This window comes from Fulmarus glacialis, unplaced genomic scaffold (genome assembly GCF_000690835.1).
Source record: "Fulmarus glacialis isolate BGI_N327 unplaced genomic scaffold, ASM69083v1 scaffold14267, whole genome shotgun sequence".
NCBI classification, from domain to species: domain Eukaryota; kingdom Metazoa; phylum Chordata; class Aves; order Procellariiformes; family Procellariidae; genus Fulmarus; species Fulmarus glacialis.
The window spans coordinates 12,160-38,408 of record NW_009222731.1 but is presented as its reverse complement, the minus strand read 5'-3'; the positions used below and the strand labels follow the sequence as shown (position 1 = coordinate 38,408).

General features: G+C 35.1%; 1 protein-coding gene across 1 annotated transcript in view; it reads right to left on the bottom strand.

The window, feature by feature from the left end:
* Positions 1-26,249, bottom strand: part of CACNA2D1 (calcium channel, voltage-dependent, alpha 2/delta subunit 1) — a gene marked incomplete at its 5' end in the record, with an annotated part of 84,499 nt that overhangs the window by 48,759 nt on the left and 9,491 nt on the right. Inside the window, 6 exons of the mRNA XM_009581563.1 lie at positions 565-639; positions 2,010-2,084; positions 3,684-3,752; positions 6,753-6,842; positions 8,451-8,500; positions 10,563-10,641. Of these exons, the coding sequence (XP_009579858.1) occupies positions 565-639; positions 2,010-2,084; positions 3,684-3,752; positions 6,753-6,842; positions 8,451-8,500; positions 10,563-10,641 (438 nt within the window). The remainder of the gene's footprint in view (positions 1-564; positions 640-2,009; positions 2,085-3,683; positions 3,753-6,752; positions 6,843-8,450; positions 8,501-10,562; positions 10,642-26,249) is intronic.

Sequence of the window (26,249 nt, the reverse complement as noted above, 5' to 3'; positions counted from 1 at the left end):
TGCTCAGCTAGATCCATCCCAACTCTGCAGCTCAAGTTTCAGCTCTGGTAAACAGAAAATAAGCAAATAAACAAATACAAAAATACAAGAAAAATACATTGTGTTTGCCCCCAATTTCTGTGGTTTTGCAAGTATGGAAGTACCAATTTCTGAAATGAGAAAGCATCACAAAATAAACATGTGCACTAGTAAACTCCCTCGAGAGCATCTTGTAACACACCACAAGTTCTTTACAATGATATTACAGCTACCACTAGTTGTTTTTATGTTAATAGGTATACTAAAACACTTATTTCACATACAAAAATGCGTGTGTAAAATATATATCTTTTTTATTTTAGTGATAACCAAATTCAATACAAGGCAATGCTGGTCTTTGTGCTGACTAAAGCAGATTTGGATGAAGCCATACATGCACCACAGATTTTCCTGACACCCCCACCACTGAGGAATCTTTACTATTGCTCTCTGGTTTTCTGGCTCTTTCAGCAGATCTTAGATGTTTCTGTTATTTCTGACAATGTCCCCTTATTATAAAGAAACAAATTAGAAGGTTTTTCATACCTTTGGTTGGAGATTTGGATGAAGTAGCACATACCCATTAGGATCAATTGCAAAATAATATCCATTTGGACAAAGCTGAAAGAAAGAAATGAAGTTTAGCATTATAAGGTTTTAAATAATAAAGAAAGATTAATTAATGGTTTTCAAGCAATGGTCACAATAAGAAAAATACATTGCCTCAACATCATGAAATATGTGAGATATTAACATACAGAAGATAATTTCTTGATATTTACTCTTTTAGAATCACAAACTTGGAGAATAATTTAGGCTGATGGGACCACTGGAGGTCACCTGGTACAACGCTTCACTGAAAGCAGAGATAACTTCAAAATAAGATCCAACTTGAAAGTTAGACTAGGTTTCAAAGGGTCTTTGAATACCTCCAATGGCAATTCCACAACCTCTTTGGGCAACCTGCTCCAGTGGTTAACCACCCTCATAAGGATTTTTTTTTCCTTTATTTCCGGTTGGAATTTCCATTGCCACAACTATGTCAATTGCCTCTTGTTTTTGCTATAACCCTTCAAGAAATGTCAAGGTCCATCTTCTCTATAACTCCCATTAGATAGCCCATCTGGTTTCTTCTTCAGTCTGAACAAACCCACCTCTCTCAGCTTCTCCTTGTATGACACATACTCCAGCCCCTTGGTCAACTTAGTGGCTCTGCACTGGACTCTGTCCAGTGTCTCAGTGTATTTCTCGCACTGAGGAGATCAAACTTGCCACAGTACTCCTGGTGCAGGTGTTCACTGCACAGCTGGCCTTCTTTACTGCAAGGGCACACTGCTAACTTATGTTCAGCTTCTCCTCCACCATGACACCCAGGCCCTTTCCTGCCTTTTGAGGCATTCTGTCCCAGCCTGTACTGTGGCATGGGATCATTCCATTCTAGATGCAGGACTTTGCATTTGCCTTTGGTCAAATTAATGATGTTCCTTTGCTTCCTCAGCTGTTGTTTTCCACAGTACTAGTTATTTTCTTAGAAATTCCCCAGCTAAATGTCTAAATATATAAATCAATCATATTGAGTAGGGTACAGACACACGTGTGTTAAAGAACTTTCATATAAAGAACTGTCCTATATTAATGCTAAGTATTATTATTAGCTGAAATGATTGTGTACTCTGCACTGTGATAAGAACCAAACATTCAACTAAACAGCAGTGCCTTAAGCTACAGGAAAATAATTACTTGGAATATATCTTCCAATGTAAAAGCTGGCTTTTATAGATGCATCCTGACGGACAATTCACACAGAAGCACATATATGGCTGGAGAGAAAACCATCAGAAAATCTACAACAACGGAAAAGAATATATGAAAAGAAGCCTGCTGGTATTTTGACTTACATCCAGTCATTGCTGTATGACTTATGAAAGAGCATGCAAAGAAATCATACATAAATCACACACAAAGAGAAACCACCAACGCAAGCAACTTACCGTAAAGCGGGGTGTCAGTTTTTTTATGTCCTCCAAAGAAACATCAACCCCCATTACTCCAAGAATCAGCTGATTCTGGCAAGATTCCAAAATGTTAGAATATGTTTGGCATATTTACAATGCAGAGTAACTGCAACAGTCAGTGAATTTTGATTTTGCCTTCATCTCGTTTCACAGATACTACTTGAAAAGTTTCTTATTTACTTATGTCTCTGTTCTAAATATTTTAAATAATATCCAAGTGATTTAAAATAACATTCAATATATTCAGAATTTAGTATAGAATATGAAAACTGTTTATGAAGATGAATATGGATGCTTTCCTGGATGAATAAACAATGTAAGAACAAAACAGGTGAAAGCAAAAGTGATGCATTAATATTGCCAATTCCAATATAGAGCACCAAATTACTAGCACCAATATAGAGCTAATATTGCACGCTAAATTACTAACACCAATATAGAGCTAATATTGCACGCTTCGGTTGGGCAGTTGATAAGTGAGACCCCAAAACAATTAACCTCTTTTGGCAGTAGTATAATGATGAATGAAAAAAAAAAAGCCAACAAAACAAAATAAAACAGTGACTATAACAATCATCAGCATTTGAAATCAGGGACTCTGGCACTACATTTACTTTACTTGTAATTTATTTTCCTACTACAGAGAAGGGTGGCAGGAATTTACATTGTATCACCTGAATCCCTTCTCCATATTAAATAAATTTGGAATATGTACTGGAAGATGCATCTTGCATTATGTAACCTAAAATTCATGTAGACACCTAAGTCAAGCAGATCCAAGTTTCCTCTTGTTCCATCCAGGTCTTCTGTACTAGACCACGGCTGTTTTATGTCTCAGAAAGACATACTTTGATAATCAGTGGTCTCTCACTTTTTAAAGGGAAACTAAGAGAACTATAAAGTAAATAAAGACATGGTAGTGGTCAAATTTGTATTTACTCATTCTGAGACTATTTAATATCTGAGAAACTGAATCAAATATCTTGGCTAAACTTCTGTATATTTTGACCTGAATGAATATGAGTATCACACCAAATGTACAGCATTTTAGCACACACTGTAAAGCATATTCTAGGTCTTATTTTAAAAAAAGCAGCATTTTGATTTTGCGAAAAGGACATAAATTGATTCCTTATCAGACTGTAATAGGAATGGGGAATTGTATTTATTTAATACTTAGATTCTATTCTAAGTACGCAGTGCTATTTTCTATTATCATTACAAAAAAATTAAAGCCTCTACATCATTGCCTTTTACCCTGAAATGTCATAGCTTCACAGACTTGTTATAAATATATCAGAGCTTCCTTTCTTGGCAAGGCCTGAATAATATCATCATATACTTCCCATCCATTGAGCACTTAATGCATTCCCACTGCCACCAGGTCACAGAGATAGATCAAGGAATGTCGTACACTGAAACTCAGAACTACAAAAAGGGTGATCTGCATTTTCTTGTTCCCAGGAGGTTATCAGGCAACTAGAGATGACCCCTTCGTTTCTGATGTACAAGACAATGAAACTGTAGAAAGCTTTATGGAAATACTCATTTTTCAAGGAGTTTAGCATTAAATTTAATTCAAATGACTGGGGTTTTTTTGTTTGTTTGGTTGTTGTTGGGTTTTTTTATTTGCTTTAAGTAACAGCTTACTATTTTCCCATTTTGTTCCTTTGTTAGATTGAAGACAGGTAGAGTTCCTGTAATCACAAGGCCCAGCTCCTAGGAAATAATCACATATAGAGGGGAGAAAAAGACTTTTTAGTTAAAGAAAAATGTTGAACTATAATATATTAGAACAATCCAGATATTACCATAGCCAAACACTAGGTTAGAGTACTGACTTTTAGTTTGTAAAAAAAGAAAAAAATAATACTATTTCATTGATTTTATGCATAGAAAGTTAAAATTACATTTTTGTGTCCATGTGTTAGCGAGAATAATAAATTACTTTTTAAAAATAGATGGTGTGCAACAACTTAGGATATAATAGGTTAATAAAAACTAAATATTATGAAAATATGTTTACAGCTACAGTTCCCATTATACTAAAAACTCTAGATGGAGGGGTTGGGGGGGAAGAAAAGAAAAAAGGCAAAAAGGAGAAAGCCAAACCAAACTTAAAGCTAGTAGACAAGTAGGCTACAAATACATACAGGCAAAAACAACAGAAAAATCCGACAGGTAATACTACTACTTTTCATATCGTCACTACTTTTCAATGGCTTGCAATAACGTCCATCACCAGTTCTGCAAAATCACATAGTCTCTCCTGGTACTGAGGCAAGGGTTTTGCACTTATTTGGGAAGATATAAGAAATTTGTTTTTTCCTTTATTAAGAGTCACAACTCATACTGAAAAGAGGATCCAGAAAACCATATATTTAGATAGCCTGAAAATATTTGTTTTCCATCCTAAATTGTCCACAGGCAGATTTCTACCTTTTTTTGTCCTAATGTTTGTTTTTAATTTCAGATTTTTCCCCCTCACTGATGCTTACTCCTTCCATGTATTTTAGTAAGGAACCATAACACTTCTCTGCTTTTGTTTCATTAGAAAAAAATGAGCTAAAATACTTTATTAATCCACTCTAATAAAATCAGTTCTCCATTTGCCCAGTCTAGTAGCACCTTTTTGAATTTTAAACCATCCTTCATGAACTTAAGTTTGTGTATGAAATGAGAGGTGATGAGATCAGAGTTAGTAATGTTACAACAAAGCAAGGTGAAGGGGAGTTTTTAGGAGAATAAGAGAAGCAAGAAGTGGAGATGAATCAGAAGAAAAGAGAGAGGAGGATATTTATTAGAAGTAGCATTGAAGAGATACATAACGGAACAGGAGGGGTATATACAGGGAATAACACTCTCTACCGCCCAAAAAAATGTACAGTTAGACAGAACGGTAATTGTGAATAAATTATGAATAACTGATAAACATAAAAGTATCTGAAAATTCTGGGTTTATCTTGCAGAAAGTGAGGCCAGAGCAACACTGTAACGGAACCTGAAGGAACAGGGCAAGAATAGAGGTGTGGATTGCCACAAATACATTGAATTATTAAAGACAGTCTTGAAAGACAGCATCAAATGAAAGTGCCTTTTCAGGGTTTCATAACCTGAGCCTAAGCAAAATTCAAATGCGGCCTTATGTAACACACTTTGCATTATTTTAGCCTTGGCCCCAAAACAGCTGCTGGACAGTAAGAGAAAAAGGATAGGACAAAGTCCAGTGAGGCACAAGCAGGAGAAGAGCAAGCCCTACAGGAGGGAATTGCTTTAGTGAATTTAAGATAAAGAACCAGTGTGACAAGCTAGTTCCAGTCCCTGCTAAAACGAAGAATCAGGAAAAGGCTCCAGAGTGGATTAGATACACCTATGCCTTTATGCTCTCATCTGTAATGAGAAAGTCCACAAATGTCAGCCTTTATCTCAAAAAAAGTCAGCCTTTATCTCAACAGTTTAGCTTGGGTTGGTCTTCACTTAATAAATATTTTAGTAAAAAGAACATTTCCTACTTTTTATAAATATATATGTATGCACACACACAAATATATATATACACATAATTATTTATACACAAACACACATACATAACACATGAATGCAGAAAAGTTTGAAGGAAAGACTGAATGAACCCACTGAAAATATAAAGCAACACAACAGAAGTCTGCAGGTATCATAATTTTACTTCATTAAACAGATCTTTTTCTATCCCCAGTTACAAATTTAGCTTTGGCTTTACAACAGGATATGTACAGAACATATGAACTTTCGTCATAACATCCTTTATGTTTCCAGTAAGTACCTCAGCAGTAACCAAGAAAACATGATTAATGAACTTCTGGCCATTGAAATTCCAAAGAAAAACTGGTTCCTTTGTGTCACTCTCAGTTCTATAATGAGTTGATAAAAATTTTACAGTAATGCTGACTGACTGGAAGAAGTGGATTTTTACATGACATTAGATGACCATGTGAACTTGGATAAATACATGATTCCAGATGACCATTTTGCAGTAATTTTTGCCTAGTTAGAGTTACTCAGAAGAAGGTTATCTAGAGCAACAGATTGGATTGCTGCTAATAATAATTTGCATTTCGTAGTTTCCTGAATATGTTTGCTTTACAAGACTGAAATGATAAAATTCAGCAGTAAGGAAAGCGTTTCATATAACTTTTTGTTTATTTCCCTATTATATACACTGTCCAATTATAGAAATCATTACCTTGCGCAAGCAAGTAATTACAACAACCATGATAGTTGAGAGATCCAAGTTCAAAATCTGTGCAAATACCCAGTAACATTGACAGGTTTCAGTCTGCCTAGAATGCTTTAAAAAAAAAAAGAACTCCACACCAGTAACGTAACAGATGACCTCCACTGCAACACAGGTACAACACTGGAAAACTATTTGCTTCTTTTTTTTCTTTTGTTAATTTGAGGATAACAATGGCCTACACTTAAAGATCTGTGCTTAGGATAAATTGTTTCTCTCTGTTAAAGTTTAGGACACTTAGGAGGATACTAGGTGCAAGTAATGGCCAAAAAGTTAGAAACAGCTGTTCAGCAAATTGTTCTATTGAAGTGTACAGATGCTGGAAATGTGATAATATTATGTTTGGAACTGCAGGAAACTGAGTCCTCAGGACTGTGGAAAATGGACCCCTATAGTTAGTGATTTGATAAGATTCTTACTTTACTAGAGATAAATACAGATCATACCAGAGCATCCAGGTAGACATTTGTCCATTGGACTTGTTTGGCTTTCTCTCCAGCTAAAACCATTGGTCTTCCCAAAACATCCAGATATTCCTGCCAAAAAGTGTAATAAACTCATCAGAAGGCAGTTATTAGACCAAGTCCAGAAACAGGATAAAAATAAACAATAATGAAATAAAAACAATGAAAAGGCCAGTAAAAAAAAAGTCGAAATTCACCACTAATACAGGAGTAGTATTTAATTATTTCTTTAAAATTATACTACCCAACAATTCAGTCTTCAGTTTGCAGTGTTTACTGCCAAGGCAATTCCTGTATTTCAGTCTCAGTCACATGGACCTTACACACCCATAACCACTGCTCTTTTTCCATGAAGTGAGAATTACAACTATTTCTGTTCCAAAATTAATTGCTAATGACATAATGAAATTACAAGCAGATTGCAGAACCTTCAACCCAGAAGAGAGAGTGGGTGATGGAGGGTGAGTGGTGTAGCAGCTGGGCATGTTAAGCTCCTACAGTAAGAACTTGCATAACTTGAAACAAAAAATTCAGTGTTTTAAAACCTAATAGTCCCTGCCTTCCTTCAGTCAGGGGGTACAGCTAAAGCTGGTGATCTTATGAGATGTCAGACTTCTGGTCTGGTTTGGGAGTGGATGCCATCAAACTTGTTTCAGTCTTCAACCTTTTCTACTTGTCTGATCATATTAGAGGTATTTCTTGCCGTACACTGTTTGGAAGAGTTTAACAGAATCAAAGGATTCTTATTCAAGCCAAAAAAAGGACTCATATTCTGCCAAAAAATGTCATGCCTGGCCTTGGAAGGACAAAGAACTGCTATGATATTTCTCTGCTTTTCTGGACGTGGACTTTCAGACAACTGAAAAGAATATCTGTTCCTCTGCACTGTCAGTTTGGATCACACCATATAATTCCAGGGTCCTGTGCCCTTAGTTATCTACACACATGGCTGCTAAAACTGTCCTGCATCCTCTTTGAAGGAAAAAAGCTGTCTCTCCCAGACTGGTTGGATCAATCCAGGAACCTCTCCTATAAGCAGGATTGTACCAGGTCACTGTTTCTGCCCAGCTGAGTTCAGATACTCCAGCAGGGCTATGCCCTCACACACATCCACAGCCTTCTCCATGTAATACAAACCCTTAGGATCATGTTGTAAGTATGGCAGGAGCCAGACTATGAATGTCTAGACATGTTATAAAAATTTACTGTTTTTATAGAACTTTATAAAAAAATTGTTGCTGTGTCTCAGGATCAAAGGGGACCTTGTAACGCCAGGAGGAAAACTGAGCCCAAAATATAATCCTTGTGCAGAGAAGGTCTGCAGGATACAGATCACTTCAAACGCTACGTTGTGTGCACATGGTCAGCCTGCTTTAGAGGATGCTAGCGTGACTCATACGCATGCAAGCTGCTGTGGGCCAGCTGGCCAGGGAAGCAGGGATCGCACTGTAAATTGGCTCACTGAAACTACTAAAAAGAAATAAATAAATTAGAATACTTTAACAGAATAATACTTCATATGTAAAAAAAAAAAAAAAAAACCAAAACCCTCCATTTTTAATGTAGTGTATCTTAAAATTTAATTGATTCAAACAGATGTGAAATGCAACATATTTAAGAACAGAAATTACTCCACTTGTTTATGTTACAACTGTATCTGCATTTGGCCAACACACTTACCTGGGTGTTTATTCTTATGGCTCCAATGGACGGAATTTCATAATAATAACCTAAAATTTGGAACAGAAATAGTTCCATTTTATTATAATATATTGTTAGTTTTTTAATCTTGAGGAATTTCGTTTAGCTTGTAATTTCTAATTTAATTCTTATAGAAATTATCAAATATGAATGGAATACTTCTTTAGTACATGCCACCACAATGCATGGCCACATGTGATGGGTCACCATGCCATATAGGCCAAGCTAGTTACTCTTAAGCATTGAGAGTGTTGTTTTTAAAGCTGAGATAATGTACTGAACTTGTACTCCTGAATTCCCAGTTACTCTGATGTGCAAGTATATGTAATGGTCATTTTAATACACTGTGACAGCAACGTAATTATATGCTGAATGCGCATAGGAATGCGAGTATAGCTACAGTTTGCCACAACAGTGAAGTTCATAGCAGAAAAATATAAGCACTCTGTGGAAAGGATGAGAAAATCAAACTGGTATTTCTTCCAAATAAACATCAGAAATTTCTTTATTCATCATTGATTGCATGACTTATTTGTTTGAATTAAAAATATTGCCCATATGCACCAATAAGACTGAAAAGACAGGCACTGAAATCCAGTTTCAGACCAAGTAAGTTGTAAGTTAAATTGGAAGGAAGTGGGGAGGACTGGAGAGGTAAAAGTACTGAGGTTAGTCATTTATTTTGCCGTAAGAAATGTGTGACTTGGTAATAAATTTAAACTTTTAATTAAGGAAAAATTAAATAAAACTTTGGTTCTTTGGCTATGCAAACAAATAATCACATTAATTTTGGACAGAAGATTATGATCATTTTGCCTCGATAATAAGATGACGTAGGTGGTTATGCTTTAAGCCAGCTGGTCCTCATTTGTTTTAAAATAATGGAGTTCACATGCACACAGTATTCTGAGATACAAAGATACTAGTTAAAAAATCTCTATTCAGAAAAACAAACGTTGATTTTTGGTAACTATCTGACATACAATCTGCTTAATGAAATTTTAGTATCTTCTGCATAACTTACCTGCATACTGGGGGATTCATGAGGCAATGATATGTATGATATTCATATAGGCTATCGATTTTTCTATATCATAATTTTTTTCTAGTTCTGTATCTTTCTCTTTCTCTTATCTTTGGTTTATGTTATTCTCATGCCTGAGAATCGCATCTCATCCTCCTTCCCTGGCAGTCTTAATTTTCAAGACCCTTTGTAATCTATCCCACCTCTCACCTCTTGCTTCTTACTGATTTGTAAAATACTTTCACATTTTCAGTCAGGCCTAGAAATTGCTCTATTTAAAATATTAAACAATATTGTTTGATAATTTCTCTATTTTCTATTTATTTGTATTTATCTCTTATCTCTTATTCCATAATTGTACTGTAAGGTGTTTGAGACACCTCTTTCTCACACTCTTTTTAAATGTTTCTGACCATGTAGAAATTTTAGGAGAAAGCATTTTACTTCCTTATTTTCACCTTTTTAACTTTTTTCTTCCCTACATAAAGAAATCAGGATAAAAATAAAAAAAATATAAGATACTCTTAGAAGCTAAGAAAGCAAGAATAATTTTGATATTTTCGTCAAAAAAGGGGAAAAAAATGCAAGTCATCTGGTCCCTTGTAAGTTTTGGAGAAAACCAGAAAGAAATCCAACCAGCCAACCAACCAAACAGAAAATCCCTTTGTCCAGACCCCTTAATATAAAACAGATTTGCTTAATTTCTTATCTGTCATCAGTTCCATTTTTTCATAGATGGCTATTACAACAAGAATTCTCAAAACTGAATGGTATATTATTATTATTGTTATTATTAGTAGTATTATTACTACTATTAAAATACTATGATATTTTTCTTACAATATAAAGTTTTAAATGAAGTAATCGGAAATAAATATGCAAGTTTACTCTTTTTATATGTATGCTTATACACATTATTTCATCAAATAACTTTTTGGAACTTTTATTAAAAAATGCAATAAAGCTAAAAATCAGGCTGAAACAAAACCTGTGATTTTTAGAGAATAATAAAGATATTCCCTATCCAAAGCTCTAGCAAAGAATAGTCTCAAAGAAAAACACAGTACCTTTATTTTCACAGGCCATCCACTGTATGGGTCCTTTGTCATAATTATGTTGACCAACAGAAAATGTGAACACACGTACCTATGCAAGTTAAAAAACAATGTATATAACTTATCTATATGTCATTAATTAGCTGTGACTCTCAAGTTAATGATACTTGGATTTTTCATACATTTGAACAGAAAAAGAAAACTATAAATTTTCCAATTTTTATCACCATAATAGATACACTGTTGTTATGATATTTTATGTATTCTTATTAATTGGTCCATGAAGTAGAACTCAGGAAGAATGTTCTTTCATACATCTTTCATACTTTAAAGCTCTTAACATTGGTTACCGTCCATGAAACATTTAAATTTCTTTTTTTTTTTTTTTCCTAGGGTGGTAATTATAACTCTTCACATTTTGTTAAATTAGTTGGCATAATCTCCCATCAATATTAGATGCTCACCAACAAATTAAAATGAACATGTGCATGGCAGTAGAATTCAAAACAATGCAAAACAGGAATTTTTAGGATATAAAATAATTTCAGGAAAAAAAGATATGAAATGTTTATATACTACAAAAAACAAATTCTCATTTTGCTCAGATTTTCAGTCTTTTTCATGTAAAACCACTAAATTAGTTCAACAGAGTTCCATGAAAGGGTTAAACTTCTGATAGTTCACTTTAAGCTCTTGATATTCATTAAAGCTATATGTTTTATAAGCATAACTCTATTCTGTTTAGCCAATGCAACTCCAATCTATTTCAGCAACTGAGGGGATTCATGGATTCAGAAGAATTCACCAAATTCTGTCCACGTTTTGGACTGAAAACAGGCTTCTCAGCTGAAATTATTTTCCATGCAAATTGTCTCATCTGAATGAGAAAAATTAAAAACAAAAACCAGTATTGCTGTATACAAATTAAAAATCCTACAAGACACATAGAAACATTACAAATATTATGTTTCAGCTTCTGGCTGAATATTTTGTTCCAAAGTTGAATGCTTCTGTAAAAGGTGGGAAAAATATTTTCCCAACAGTTTTAATAAGCTGTTCACTGTTATCATGTCCCTCTGAAGGAATGTCCAAGGACCAGACTGCCTTTTCTTTTCAGGCATCTCTTTCTTTATGGACCTTTAACTTTACCGCTTCACTTTACAAATCACAGATCACAACATGAAATCAGAATATGAATTTCTTTTCATGGAGCTTGATGACTACGTTTAAAATTAAAACATAATTCAATTAATTTGCATGCAGGTTATAACTGAGTAATAAGGTAATGTTTTCTTTAAAAAATATTCACAACATAAAATTGCAGAGACTGCTTGTAAAATACTGATCATTGCTAAGTTTTTAAACGTACATTTATACAAATTTTCATCACATTATTTAGCATGTGCGATTACTACCTAAACCTTCATTTGTCAAATAAGCAACAAAAAATGTGTGGCATAATCAGAGCTTATGTATTAACCAAGAACTGTAGGAATAGCTCCAAATCATCAGTCAGCAGCTAGCAATTGATGAAACTTTATTAGTGTTGACCCCTATATGCAAGCGGGGCAAACAAAGCTTTGTGCTAGATGTCATTTTTAATTAACAATACATTTTGATTTGCTTTATCCGTACAAACCCTTTGTTTCTGCAGTTAAAAGCAGAATTAAAACAACTACTCTGATGCACTGAATGCTGATTCAGGTGCTTGGTTTTTTGAAATACAGACAAAATTTGAAGTTTTTCAATAAAGCTAATAAGACTCTCATACAGGGTTATTTCTCAATAATAAGTCAAGCCAATTATAGTTCTAGTTACCCAAATAGATATGGGAATAGCTGTACATGTGTAAAATTTTGTTCTCATAGTTCATATGGATAGAGACAGATGAAAAATGCCTTCTATTACCTTGAAAATATCAGTATTGATAGTGCAAACATGACTTCATTTGATATGTCTACATCTCATTTATTTTTTTAATACTGTACCACATTGCAAATTCAAGTTACATTTGCCATCCCCCATTTGTTCTTGAGCTCTTTTACAAAATGTCAGCTATAACTCTTCTAATGAATCTTTCTGTTTCTGTTTAATTACCATCTATTTTTTTCCAAGCTGAATATCACAATGTTATTTTCTATTAGTATCTCTCAGCTTACAACGTCCCTGCCAACTATACTCCTGTTCTTTTTTTTGGACTCACCACTGCTCCCAGTTTAGTGTCCACTAAACACTTGATTCAGTTTACATTCCTCTCAAAAATTATGGTGCAATAAGAAAAAACCACTGAAGGCCACTAGTTAGATAGTTGAGTGACCTGATATGTCTTTTGGATTAAAAGTAACTAATTAAGTTAAAACATAGTCATGTGGGTTTGCTTGTGTGTGTATAAAACACAAGTCAATTAGGCTGGACTGTCTAGCATTTGATCTCAAATGTAAAAATGAAACACTTGGATTCAAGTTGCGAAATGGTATGTAACTTAGGGAAAAGAAGCAGCATGTTAAATCTGCAACTAATCTATAAAGAATTTAGAATTTAAATTATTGACAACAAGCAGAGGACAATATATCTGATTTACTGTTCCTTGGACAATTAACAGAGATAAAGAATTGCAATGAAAATTGGAGTTTTTAATTGTTACTTGGTTTGGCAAGAGGGTGGAACACTCAAAAGAGTTTTCTTTTTCCTATTGCCTCATCTGGAATTGAGTAGAATGACAGACCAGCTGGAAAAATGAGTCAGCAAGTCAAATTAACCAAGCCAATTTTAGCAAAAAAACATGCTCTGTGCTAACATTTTCTGTGACAGGACCCAGAGTCAGCCAAAGGACCGAGATGTGTCTGTCTATACCTTTTCCTTATAGACATCTCTCCAAAGAAGACAAAAGGCTTTTAAACAGATTTAATTACTTTTAATAGGGAATTTATGATTGAGAACACTTGGAGCAATTAGATCAGGCACAATGGATATGAGCACCTCTCCCTTTGCCTGTCCTTCCTTTTAAATTTGGTTTCAACCAAGTAAGTGGATTTCTGAGTTGAAGCAAACTGCCAAGTACTCTGATCCCAAGAAGTTGTTTTCCATCACCACCGAGGCCTGGTTATTTCTTCTCTTTGCTTCTCTGCAGCCTCTTTGGTTCTGTGTAAACTACAGGTTCCCGGGTCCTTTTGCTATGACTCTTGATCTCCACCATCTGCACCAGTGGATGGACACTTCTGTCCCCCAAAACTGTTTCCCAGGGAAAGTGCAACACTACCTCTGTACAAGGGAGATCCACTTATTCTCTTCATAAATAAACATAACTTTCAAATCAATAAAAACCAATAACAGGTAACGGGTAGCTAATTCTCTGTATTTTTCTCACTCTGAAACTGATCTTGGGGAGAAAACACAAAATCTTTTTTTCTTTGTATTATTCATCTACAGTATATAGTAAAGCAATATACTTATTAACAAACAAAACAAGTGTAGAATTAATGTAAGGACAGTCAGACAGTGAGTGGCACAGGCTGCCCAGAGGGGTTGTAAAGTCTGCCTCCTCTGAGGTTTTAAAGACAAACTAGATAAAGCCCTGAGCAACCTGGCTCGATCTTATTACTGACATTGGACTAAAGACCTCTGGAGGTCCCTTGCAACCTGACTTATCCTAGGATCCTATGAAGGACATCAAAGGAAAACAAGCAAAAATCCAACTCCCAATCAGAGAAAGTGGTAGACAGAAAAGAAAGCTACAGAAAATAGAGGAAGAAGTACTGTACTGAAGAAAATAAAATTGCCTAATTATATAATTAATTTGCTTTTTATTTTGTATTTCTCTTTAGCAGAAAAAGCTTATAAAAACCAACATGAATAGAAGGATTCTGACTGCTACAGATATTAGGTGATAGTGGCACTCAAGAGAGTTCTGATGAAGAGCTTTTTTTTTCCCTACAGATCTCAGTTGCATTTTACCTATCTTATTTCTTCATTTTGCTATTGGAATAAAATAAAGCAAGATTAAATTAGACTCTTCCTTTGGGTTTATCATGTTACGAGTATTACAGAAAATTAACAGCTTGAGTGAAGATAATTCAAAGTGGTAACTAAGCACAAGATCACCCTTACTGTTTAGACCACTGCATATATGCGTAGGCAGTATGTGTGGGCCTACAAGGGTTTGAGAAATGGCAACCACTCTGCAGGCAGTTCGGAGCGGTTGAACACATATATTTTTTTAACAGGTAAATTGTCTTGAATGTTATGCTATTGCAATGAGAGAGCTCTCAGTAACCATTGATGTGCATCCCTTCATTTCTATGTTTAGGAGACTAACTGACCTTTAGAGATATACATGTCTCTCTATGAGATATTGAGAGCTACACAATTAATTTACTCAACTAGATGTAGGCAAGATTAATCCCATCATTTTATGTCTATCATGTAAAATCAGCAAGAGTGTGTCTTTCTCTAACACTAGATAAACTAACTGAGACAAAATTGATCTAATCAAATCATACAACTTCAGTTTTCATGATGAAAGTATGATTTCAGAATATTTTAATCTGGCCTTTATAACTGCAGGTAAAGATTCACAGATAATCTCTTTTACTATAGACAGGAGAAGCTGTGATATAGACGAATAATTCAGTAATTCCAGCATTATCAGGACATTATTTTTCCCACTAATGTGTTTATAGATAACCAGATATGATGAAAAATTGCTTGCAGTTTATATTTAATAGGTACACTTCTGAAATAAGAGAACAATACACAAAGCCTATTTTTCTGAATAAAAACATAAAATTGCTTTTCTAAATTCCATTATGCACTCCATCTTCTAAATCACTTGTAAGTATAGCCTTTAAACCTCTTAATCATTTTGGTACTCTTCTGCTGTAGGTCAGGGAAATGCTATGTGGTTTTCAAGCTGCCACAGTTAAAACTGTGAATGCATTTTTTCCTTACTGTCTTTACATCTGTGGGCAGAAATCTGAAGATGATTTTGGATTCTGCTGTGAACTGACTGAGACCAGAAGGCATTTATGACCAATTTGACCAAGAACAGAACTTCAGAGGATGATCTGAAAATCCTGTATACTAATTAGGAAACCACCTAGGATTAGCCAATAGGAAGCAACAAATACAGAGTTTCACCTGAATTCTGGTCCATAATCTGTCACGCTGAACTGCTCAATTCAGGACTTCCAGGGATGCAGTCCTGAACCGTTTGGGTTATATCTATAAAAGTAAAGCAGCTTTATTTTCCTAGGAAGCACAGGGAGAAGAGAAAGAAAAGTTCTGTGTTTAACAGTGGGGATAAGACTCACAATGATGTGTTAGGAGGAAGTTTTATGGTCCCTTAGGCTATGTTTATGCAGTAAATAAAATGGGGCATAAACCATTTTCTTTCTCAGGCAAGTGGCACAGTATGGCTCACATCTCTACAGCTAAATTATGTTGCTTTCCTCCCTCTCTGTCCCACCCCCCATATCAGGTGATCTCACTATAAAGTCTTTTGGGAACAGGCCCTGGCTCATGCTACCCCCTGAACTGAACCCAGACATCGTTCAAAAGAGTTGATTGCCACAGGTCAAGAACCATACTGTTGGGTCTGTTAACAATTAAACAGTATGGATAATTGTGGACTTTTCTCTAGCCAGTATCCTGGCCTTGAATCATTTATTAGCATGGGTACAGCTGTGTGATTCACACATAAGAGTAAAGCTGGTTTTCTTGTGATGAACCGAGCAGGGCTCACTCTTTTCAAGATGACTGTGACAGTGGTGTCTCTAAGCTTTTAAATGAGAGTTCAAAGCTCAGACAAAAGCGGTGTGAGTTCATGTTTCTCAGTTTGATGACATTCATAGCTTCCACTGCTCTGAACACCAGGCTCAAGAAAGTTCAGAAGTTGGAGATTTAGGCTTTTGTATGTGTCTCAGACTGCCTACACATTTTGCCCTCAACAACAATTGCGCAAAACACATGAGATGACCTAAGCAGCAGGGTATGAAACCTAGTCAGGTGCTAAGGTTGTGAAGTTTTAAAATTCTGGAACTCAAAAAGCAGAATTCACAGGTTTTTGTCAAGTTAGGAAATACCAAGAATGGTGTGATACACCAACAGAAATGTATCAAGTTGTATTTTTGATACTTATGACTACTTTAAGATCTGCCTCTTGCTTTGGGTACTCTCTGAAAATATGTGTAGACTTGAGGAAATTGGGGAGAAAAACCCACATGGGAAACAATAAGAATTTAGCTCTCAAACATTCAGATGTAAAGATAATTGCAGGCTGGACATCTTTACATTTATTGACATGAAGAAAGTATAAATGCATTTGATAAAACACCTACTCAAGTCTTTCCATAATTGACCCTCTATTCTCTGATTCAGCAAGGCATTTAACCATGCAGGTAATCCCCTTGACATCAATGGAAAAATGCTTTAATTGAGGCACGTGTTTAAAGACTAATAGACCAGGTCCTTGGACTACTTTTTTAGACATTTATCCACAGTGAATTATTTCTCCCAGACTTTCCATGTAAATTTTCAGTCTTCTTTATCATTAATATCTTTCATTCACTACAATTCAAACTCAAACTTCAAGCTGCAATGCTAACTTATGAATTCATAGTCTAATTATAGTCTGTGTAATTATAGTCTAACAAAGAAGAGAAATAATGACACTCTAAAATTAGCTCACATTACAATCTAATGTTAATCCTTCTTCTATCTTAAAATAAAAAGAAAAATTAAATTTGTTACATATTAGAAGATTATTGGAGAATCTCACTTGCTTTGGATGTGATTCTATACTGATAATATGGGCCCAAAACCATTTAACGGTCTTAATATATTGGGAAAATAGATCCAAGAACACTAATGTGGGGTGTAGTTATATGCAATTACTCTACAAAGGAACTAACAACTGAGGATTATACCTGAAGTGTTCATAACATATGCATACAATGAAAGCTGCGTGTTCACTGATGAAGTCTTTAAAGTGAATGCCATGAAACTCCGAAATGTGTTTTGAGAACTGGAAAGTGTTTCAAAAATGAAAAAAGTGGTTTCATCCAGCTTGCTTTGTTTCCTCACAAAGAAAAAATATCTGCATGAAAATGGGGATATTTTCTAGTGCAGAGGTTGAAAACACCATTATAGTTAACATTTTGAAAAAAATCAGAATTAACACTCTCACAGAATTAAAAATATACTCATTAAGTTACACTGTTCTACATCTTCTCAGTGCCACCTTGTGGAACTACAGCAACTCATTCCTTACTCACTAAAGGGCCAGCACGCGGTGTCCCTTCCTCTTCTGCTGTACTGCTAAAAGTATGAAGCTATAAATACCCTGCTCATACCTACTAATTCACCTTTGCTAAACTGAATATAATTAGATTGATGAACCACTGATGATGTGATCCTTTAAGTCTTTACCTAGTTTAGATGTAATCTTTGATAAACCAGAGACATCACAAAAGTACAAGCAGAATTATTCAATTCTGTATGCTCACAATAAGGTAATGTAAGAATATTACATAATGACGAGGAGGCTATGTCCGCTGTACTACACTGTCTCCACAAACAAGGTGAAGTTTTTAATCTCAACATTTTCCAGGTGTAAGTATAAATAAGCTCTGTTTTATTAGCTTTTAACAACATTAGTCTCGAGAATAGCAGTAAGAAAGAGAAAAGCTGTGCTTTCAAAAACACCAGTAGGACTTCACAACGATGTGCTTGAATTTAAGTTTGAGAGTCAGTTTGGCTGTGTCATCCCTACCAAAAAATGGGCCTTGGTCCACTCTCCAGCCTCAAGAGCAACTGTAGCAGCAGAGCCCACGTACATGCATAGGAGCTAAACCATTGCTACTTCCCTCTTCCCCTTTCCTTCCTGTCCTGGGAGCAGTCCCAGCACCTTGTTTGGGAGTGCGCCAGTTAGCAGAGGCTGAAAAGCTCCCAAGTTTAACTAACAGTTAAAACCTATAACTGGTTGCAGGACAGTGTCCAAGCACACGTCTTGGCCCCATGTAATTTACAAATCTAAATGGTTCCTTAAGACATTTAGATTAATATGATGTCTCCGATAGCGGGTAATGCAGTTGCTGTACGCTGTAAGCCTCTGAAAGGCAGAGATGGATTTTATCGAGAAATAAAAAGTCCTCAAGTAGTCTTCTGTGACGCAGATTTGTGGCTGTAGCTCTGGCTCAAAGGATGCCAACACACTGGTTGCTTCTCCTATGATTTCCACCAAAAGTGCCACCCTCATCGGACCACCCCCCATCACCTCAGAAATAAATGTAAACTAATCAGTTTGGATCAGGTGATCTTCTAGCCACTCATCCTGTCTGCCAGTGTTCAGATGAAGAATTACACTATCATCTTTTTAACAACTCCACTGTTGAATGTTTACTTTGACTACCCAGGTTCTATTTACTCAGTTGATCTGTTTCCTTCCTTGGTTATATTAATAACACAGTTTCTTTGTTGAAATGAAAAACAATTAAATTCCTCCTTTTCCCTAAGCTACTTCTCCCTGACACTCAGCATTTAGTATTCCCTGAAGAAAAAGTCTTTTTTTTTCTGAGAGTTCCTTGTAAATTTGGTGGCCCATATCAGGAACTAGACAAAGGAGTTGACAAAATAATTCCCTCTGTACTCTGGATTAAAAGCATTTTAGGCGTTTCTTTGATAGTCAAAACAACATTTGGAGCAGCTGAGCAGCTGGAAAGGACTAGATTAATTAGAGAGATATTCACTGTTCATATTGTGACACTAAGCTTTTTTTTTTTTTTTTTCTTTTTTTGGGGGCCTTATAAGCCCCGGGGAAGAAATATTACAATAACAGCTAAGGATTTAAAGGAATATTTAATATTCCATTGAATATTTCAAACAGTAGTTTTAATCAGGTACTTTGCCTTTTTTTTTTTTTTTCATGCAAATAGTCTTTGTTTGAAAATAGTATATTAACTATCCTCTTTGTATAGTTACTCCTTCCGTTTTTTACTCCCATTACTCCAGTTCATATACGGTATGGAAAACACTGACAGAAACTAAATGGCTGCAAATGCCAAACAGTTGTATTAGAAGAAGAAAAAGGACAGGGGGAAAGGGAAGGGCCATCGCAAATTCTCATTTCCAGCAGAATCCATTTACAGGAAATCTTTCTCTCTGGAATTATCAGTTATACAAAGTTCATGTCTAATTTTACAATGGCCTGATCTTCACAGGAACATGAAAATTCCAAATGAAAACGATTTAGTGAGCTTGAGAAAAGGTATGCTAACTTAACAAGTAAAGGGACTTTTGTCCATGTTCACATGCTGTTTCTTGGAGAACAGAACGGTATCTGCAGACCACCTTAGGAGAGGGAGATTGAGGAACAAAAATGCTTCAAGTTTGGTTCTCTTTCCTTTTTTAGGGGGAAAAAAATAATAGCTACTATATAACAACGGAAACTCAGCACTGCCATATAGGATTGTGCTCAGGGAAACCTGAACTTGTGTCTGCTTGCAGGTAAGACGTTCCATTACTGACACAAGCAGGCACTGACGATGCCTGCTGTCAGCAACTGGCAAATGTCCTAGCATGCCTGAAAGACTGAGTCTTATGCGCAGTTGTGTAATAACAGAATGTCCTTCACAGTTAGCAATTAATGCAATCACTGTGCATGCTCGCGCATTGTACTTCTTGCCAAACTGAAATCTCAGGATTGTCTATGAGAAACATTGCAGATATACAGATTTACAGATACCACCTATCTTATGGGTGGTTTAATAATAATAAAATTAATCTTGACACAGTTCACTTCTATACTGAATGATATGCATTTTCATTTCTTTTGTAATCAGCTAAATAAACTAAATTTTCAGGGAAAAAAAAAAAATAAATAGAACTGATCCTACATGCAATACACAGGTAAAACAACCTTGGGGGTTATCTATAGCCCTGGTGTGTTTAACAGTTTGTAGCAGAGTGTTCTTAGTAAATCTAGATGTAAATTTTGTATTCACAATGGCTGAAAAAGAAAAGCAGAGACAATGTATTGCAGTTAAATCACACTTTAGGTGCCAAGGTATAAGCTGTTTTTCAGTCTATGATGTGAGATAAGTAAATTTTAATAATCTATCACAAAGTGTGTCTTTTTATTGAAAAAAAAGAAAAGAAAAGGTCTTCAGCCTTATTTATAAATATGCTTCTTATAGAGAAATTTATTATAGACAAAATATTTCCTTAGAGGGTTTTGGTTTTGTCTTTATTTTCAAATAAAATAGCATCTACAGACTAAGTTTGCAACAGAAAGCATCAAAGTTATTGTTGTTTTTCCTGTCTACATGTAGGACAGAGAATACAACATGGACAGTCTGCATTATACAATTCCTCACCTGCAAAGAGGCGGCTTTATAAAATAATTTGTAAATAAACCAAATTCTTTCTTGTTGAAAAGATCCATTTAAATAAAGTCAGAATTATTAAAAAATGCATTTGCAGCTTGCACTCCAGGTTCTTTGGTCGGTATGAATTAAATGTTTTCTTTTGTACATGACTAATAATGAGATTATGAAGCACAGAATTCTCACCTAAGCCTCAGCAAACACTGTATACATAATTTTGAATTTGATACAAGGCCAACATGAATATGACTTTTTGACTAAAATTACTGACTTAAAATAGAAGCTGAATATAGAAACAGAGGAATGGAAACACCTAATAGGCTAAGAATTCAAACATGCATATGGGGGATGCCTCTGTTCTGAAAAAAAAAAAAAAAAAAACAACCAAACTTTCCCCCTCCCCCTATTTTTTAGGAATAAGACCTGTAGAAATGTTTGTGAAAACCTCGAGAGAAAATAATTAAAAAATCATACTTGAATGTTATTTTCTATAACCACACAAATACAAGATTGCAAAGTCAGTTTCTCATTCTTCTATTAAAGACATTCTATTCTGTTTAGCACATTAAATTCTGTATATTAAATTCTATCCTGTTTAGTGCAAAAGATAAAAGAATGTGACTATGATTTCCTGGAGATATAACAGAGCAGGTTTTGGCCTTTTCTTTGGGACTAATCAGGATTTTGATTTAATAGTCACTTTCTAAGTAGACACTGGGGTATTTTCTGTTGTTTCTCACCAGAATACTCATCCCTTACTTGAAAGACTAATTTTTTTCTTGCTTTTTGTCAAAACTGAAACATTTTTTGCAAAATGTTGTACAAAAAGGCCTTCTTAATTACATATAATAATTCTTACTCTTGACAAGTTTTCTCAAACAGCGCTCCCCCATCTCAGGTTCTGATGTTCTCTCCTAAAAAACAACCCTTCCTTACAACGTCTGCAGCAATATCTAATACTTTACATTTAAGTTGCACAGGGTTTCTACTTGCTTAAGTGTCGTTTACACCTATGCTTTCTCATTTCCCATTTCATATCCTTTTCTTCTGTTATGCTTCTTGAATGTATAAACACATATTGCTTGTTATCTGAATGGACTGTAACTTTATTTCTTGAAATTTTCATTTCCTTCTTAACCTGTCATCTGTTTAGGCTGCTGCATGCATGCATCTTGCGCTACCATCTGTTTGTTTCAGCTGTTCCTTTATTATCTTGCCTACTACAGAGATTCTTATTCTGTAACTTCTTCCTTTGAGCCCCAGGATAAAGTCTCCTACATATTTCTGTCTGTTTTTTCCACCAGTGCATCAGCAAATCTTTTCATTCAAAGATGTCCCATCCCATCTGAAACAATTCCATCTACTGATGGACTAATGCTCAGCTAATGCTCAACATCCATCTACCAGTTGGCTTAAGCAGCGTTTAGAAACTAAGATTTCTATCAAGTTTTAGAGTCACTTAACAATAGTTGATTCTTTTTAAAAATATATTCAGTTGTACTAGCTTAGTTACATTATTTATTCTATTAAGTGGATAAATTCTATAGTTTCTTTCCAGAAAGCTGCACCTGTATACCAATGTTGTAAAGTTAACATTTGGAAAGCTCTATACTTATATATTGTGAATATACAAATTTCAGAATCGTGACTATATAATAGGAAATTTTATAGAAAAGCACCTCTTAATCTTCATAATGATATTATTTTTTTTCTTGTGTCCAGTTTTGCTTCTCTATCTGCAGAAACCAATTCTTAACTTTTACGTTTTCTCCACTCTTACATTTTTAAATTAATGGGATTTGTAAGTCTGTCTTACGTGGCACTTATAGCAGAACAACTTACATCTTCTCAGTCTACAGCTGCACTCATTACAGTCAGTTCTTTGAGATTTACTTATGGCACTTCCTTCAATAAACACTGGAAGCATACAAAAATTATTTATAACTTTAATTATATTGGTTCATGCAGATAAAACAATATGATGGGAGACACAATTCCTGAACATCTTGTAGCGGGTTAGGAAAACTTCTTATTCTAGAAAATGCCAAGGACAGTTAGATTTATTTCTGAATTTTAAGGAGGAATTAACTGAAAATCTAGAAGAAAGAAGATCATTTGAGTGAAAGATCAAGAAGTTATTTTTATATTGAGGAAAGGAAGGTATGACAGCAGTAAAACAAGGATAACATTTCAAAAAGAGACTTCAGCAAACTCAGAGAACTAGCAGGTCGAGTATCGTGGGAACACAATCTAAAGAATAAAGGATTACAAGAAAGCTGGCAATTCATGAAGAGGAATACATTAAACATACAAGAAGAAACTGCCTATATAATGTAAGATTAAAAATAATTAGAAAATCAAACACAGAAACTGATATTGAAAGATACATGTAAAAAGCAGCAGTTAGGGAAAAAAGATTCAGAGAAAAGGGGAAAAAAACCTAAATATGGTTCAATAATATAATGGAGTTGCAAAAAGCTAAGTTATATACTATGACATATTTACCTAAGTGCTGCATGGAAAAAAAAGCCACAGAAAATACTCTGTTCTCTTGATACCACTTAAGTTTTTCTAACTGTTCAAGAGCATGTTTTAAGAAAGGTAGAGATAACATGCTATTATACACAATAGGGGAACGAATAAAGAATGAAAAGGATTTAAGATATAACTTAGGAGAATTTGAAAGAAATTAGTTTGTTTAGTTGAAAAAACAAAAGTTGAAAAGAAAAGTTGGATGAGGGTGACAACATAAAAATGGTTTCCTAAAATGTAAGAAGAAATTATGACAAAAATTAATTGTTCTCTGTAATGAACGTAAAATGAAAAAAAAAAAAACCAAAACCTCTAAGCTTATTTTGCCTTAAGGAATTTCAGGGAAAGCTTCCTAAAGAGGTAGGTGTTGAAACAGAAAAAAGTAAATACCTAGGGAAGCTGTGGAATTGGATACTCTAAAGAAGAGGTTACATAAACATCATCAGCCATGGCCTAGGTATTAAAATGCCCATTATAGAAAGTCCCATTCCTCCAATTCTTGAATTACAGAAGACTACAGTCAACTCACATGTTATTTCACTGCAATCCTAAATTCATAAGAATGAACGCACAGTTAACACATGGAGAGACTGAGATGGGACCGACCTTCTGAAGTCTAACCTCAACCAGTTTTGCCATATGTAGCATTTTGTTTGTATAAATAAGTAAAATGAAGTCTGATTCTCTTGTTTTCATCCCAAAACAAACATAATGTGCTTTCTAGATTAAGTGATATCCTATCCTTGTTGCCTTGATTAATCATTTTGTGCCATCTGCAGCATCAACCTCTAGGTGATATCCTGAATCAATCACTATTAATGTAGTGGTTTGGAATTGAAGATCAACAAAAACAGAAGTATCAAATAGCCCCCTCCATGCCAAATTTGAAGGAAAAAAGCTGTCACTTGGGTTTTATGTAACAGATATGTGTGATTCTAATATGACCGATAAGGTTACTTTTCAACAAAGCTATATTAAAACTTTCATTAGCCTTCTGCAGTTCTCAACACCACCAAATGGATTTTTATCTTGCACAGTAGATAAAAATGTCACATGGTAACCCAGACAGACTGGCAATCATAACGTAACAGCAGCCTAAAGAGAAACTCTGTATCAACACATGACTCTTTCTATGGACACACGCATGAAAAGGCTCTTCTGCGTGCAGATCTTCTTCCTAAAATAAACCCTCCTCTGCCCCGCTGCACTTTCTGCTGCACCTCCTAAGTCTGCAGCAATCTTGCCCAGCAAACTTGTGTACATATATAGAACAGCACAGGGGATGTGTCAGCTGAAGGGAAAAGTAGGTGAAAAAGAGACAAGAAATATAAAGGATATGACTTCCTTACTGAAGCCTTTAAGAAAAACTTTAGAAGTGATGTTATATAGTCTAAAGGTAAAGGGGTCAATGAACGACAGTGTGAGAAAGGCTGTGACAGACTGCTGTAATCCAACAGCGTTGTCAGGGCATGGACACATTGTAGTCATACACCAGCTTAGGAGAAGATTGCTAAAAGGACAATATATAGACATTTTTGAAAAAGAGTATCCTAAAAATCACTATTGTCTGATTCCAAGTGGGGGAAGAGGGCTTCGCACACCACCGGGTAACTGTGGTTCAAAATAGAGGTTTATGGGGAAAAACGTGTGCCTAATATAATACTGAAAAAGAAATTGAAAAAAAAAAGTTATTGCATGGATTTATACACTTAAGTAGCTTAGTATTGTGCAACTTGAATATTACTGAAGCATATTTGGATAATGAGTGTCACAGGAGGAAGACTGTTGATATGGAATATTTAAATTCATTAATGTAGTGGCATTAATCTATGTTAGGAACTCAGAAGCTGGGACAGTGTATATGTTGCAAGCCCTTCTAAGAAAACGAAGAAAGCTAAGAAAGAGGTAAAAAATAGATAATTTGCCTTAAGAATAAGATATTTCTTCAGTGAGCACACTAATAACATAGTTTCTACTTTTACTTTGAAAGAAAAAGGAATGGGTCGTGGAATTTATAAGTACTGACCCAAGTTTCACCCAGAATATTTTAGCTTTACCAGTTGTGCGTGTCACAGAACATACAATAAATTAAAATTAACAGCTGGAAGGTGATGCACTCTTAAGACAGAAGTGATTAGGGAAGCAGCCAGGGAGCCAGTTTAACCAGCTAGCTGGAGATTTCTTCTACATGGGATTTCCTGTAACATCACTCCAAGAAAATTCACAGCACAGGGAGACTATCAGGAGGAACGAGAAATATCTTAGCGTCTGGTTGTTTAAAGATCACAGAAAGCTAATGTAGAGAAGTCCAGAGAACAATCTGCAATCCAGAAAGCTTAAAAACTGGCTTAAATTTTATCTATCAAACTATGCTACATGCCATTCAGATATAAACCAGAATTTTGCTCGCTTCAACCCTTAATTTCATTACTTTATGTCATATCCTGTGTCACAACTCTATCACACACTCAGAAATGCAAGAACCGTTGGGGTACGCTTTGACAGCTGTTAAGCTCTATTCGAAGTTGATATTAGCGTTGAGGAAGATGCTGTTTCTATTTTTGGCTCTGTGAGTAATTCTAGAAAGTTACATTCATTCAGTCTGACACCTGATGAGAATCTCATGGCTACCCCAAGTGGAAATGTCATGGGCTTTTTCAGTGCTCATTTGTAGTCAGGACTAACACTTTCAGCCTTGTCTAGAATGATTCATACACCATTGCCTAGGTTAACACAGTTTTCTTTTTAGTTTTAGTGACTTCCAGTTGCAAAATAGGATTCAAATCAA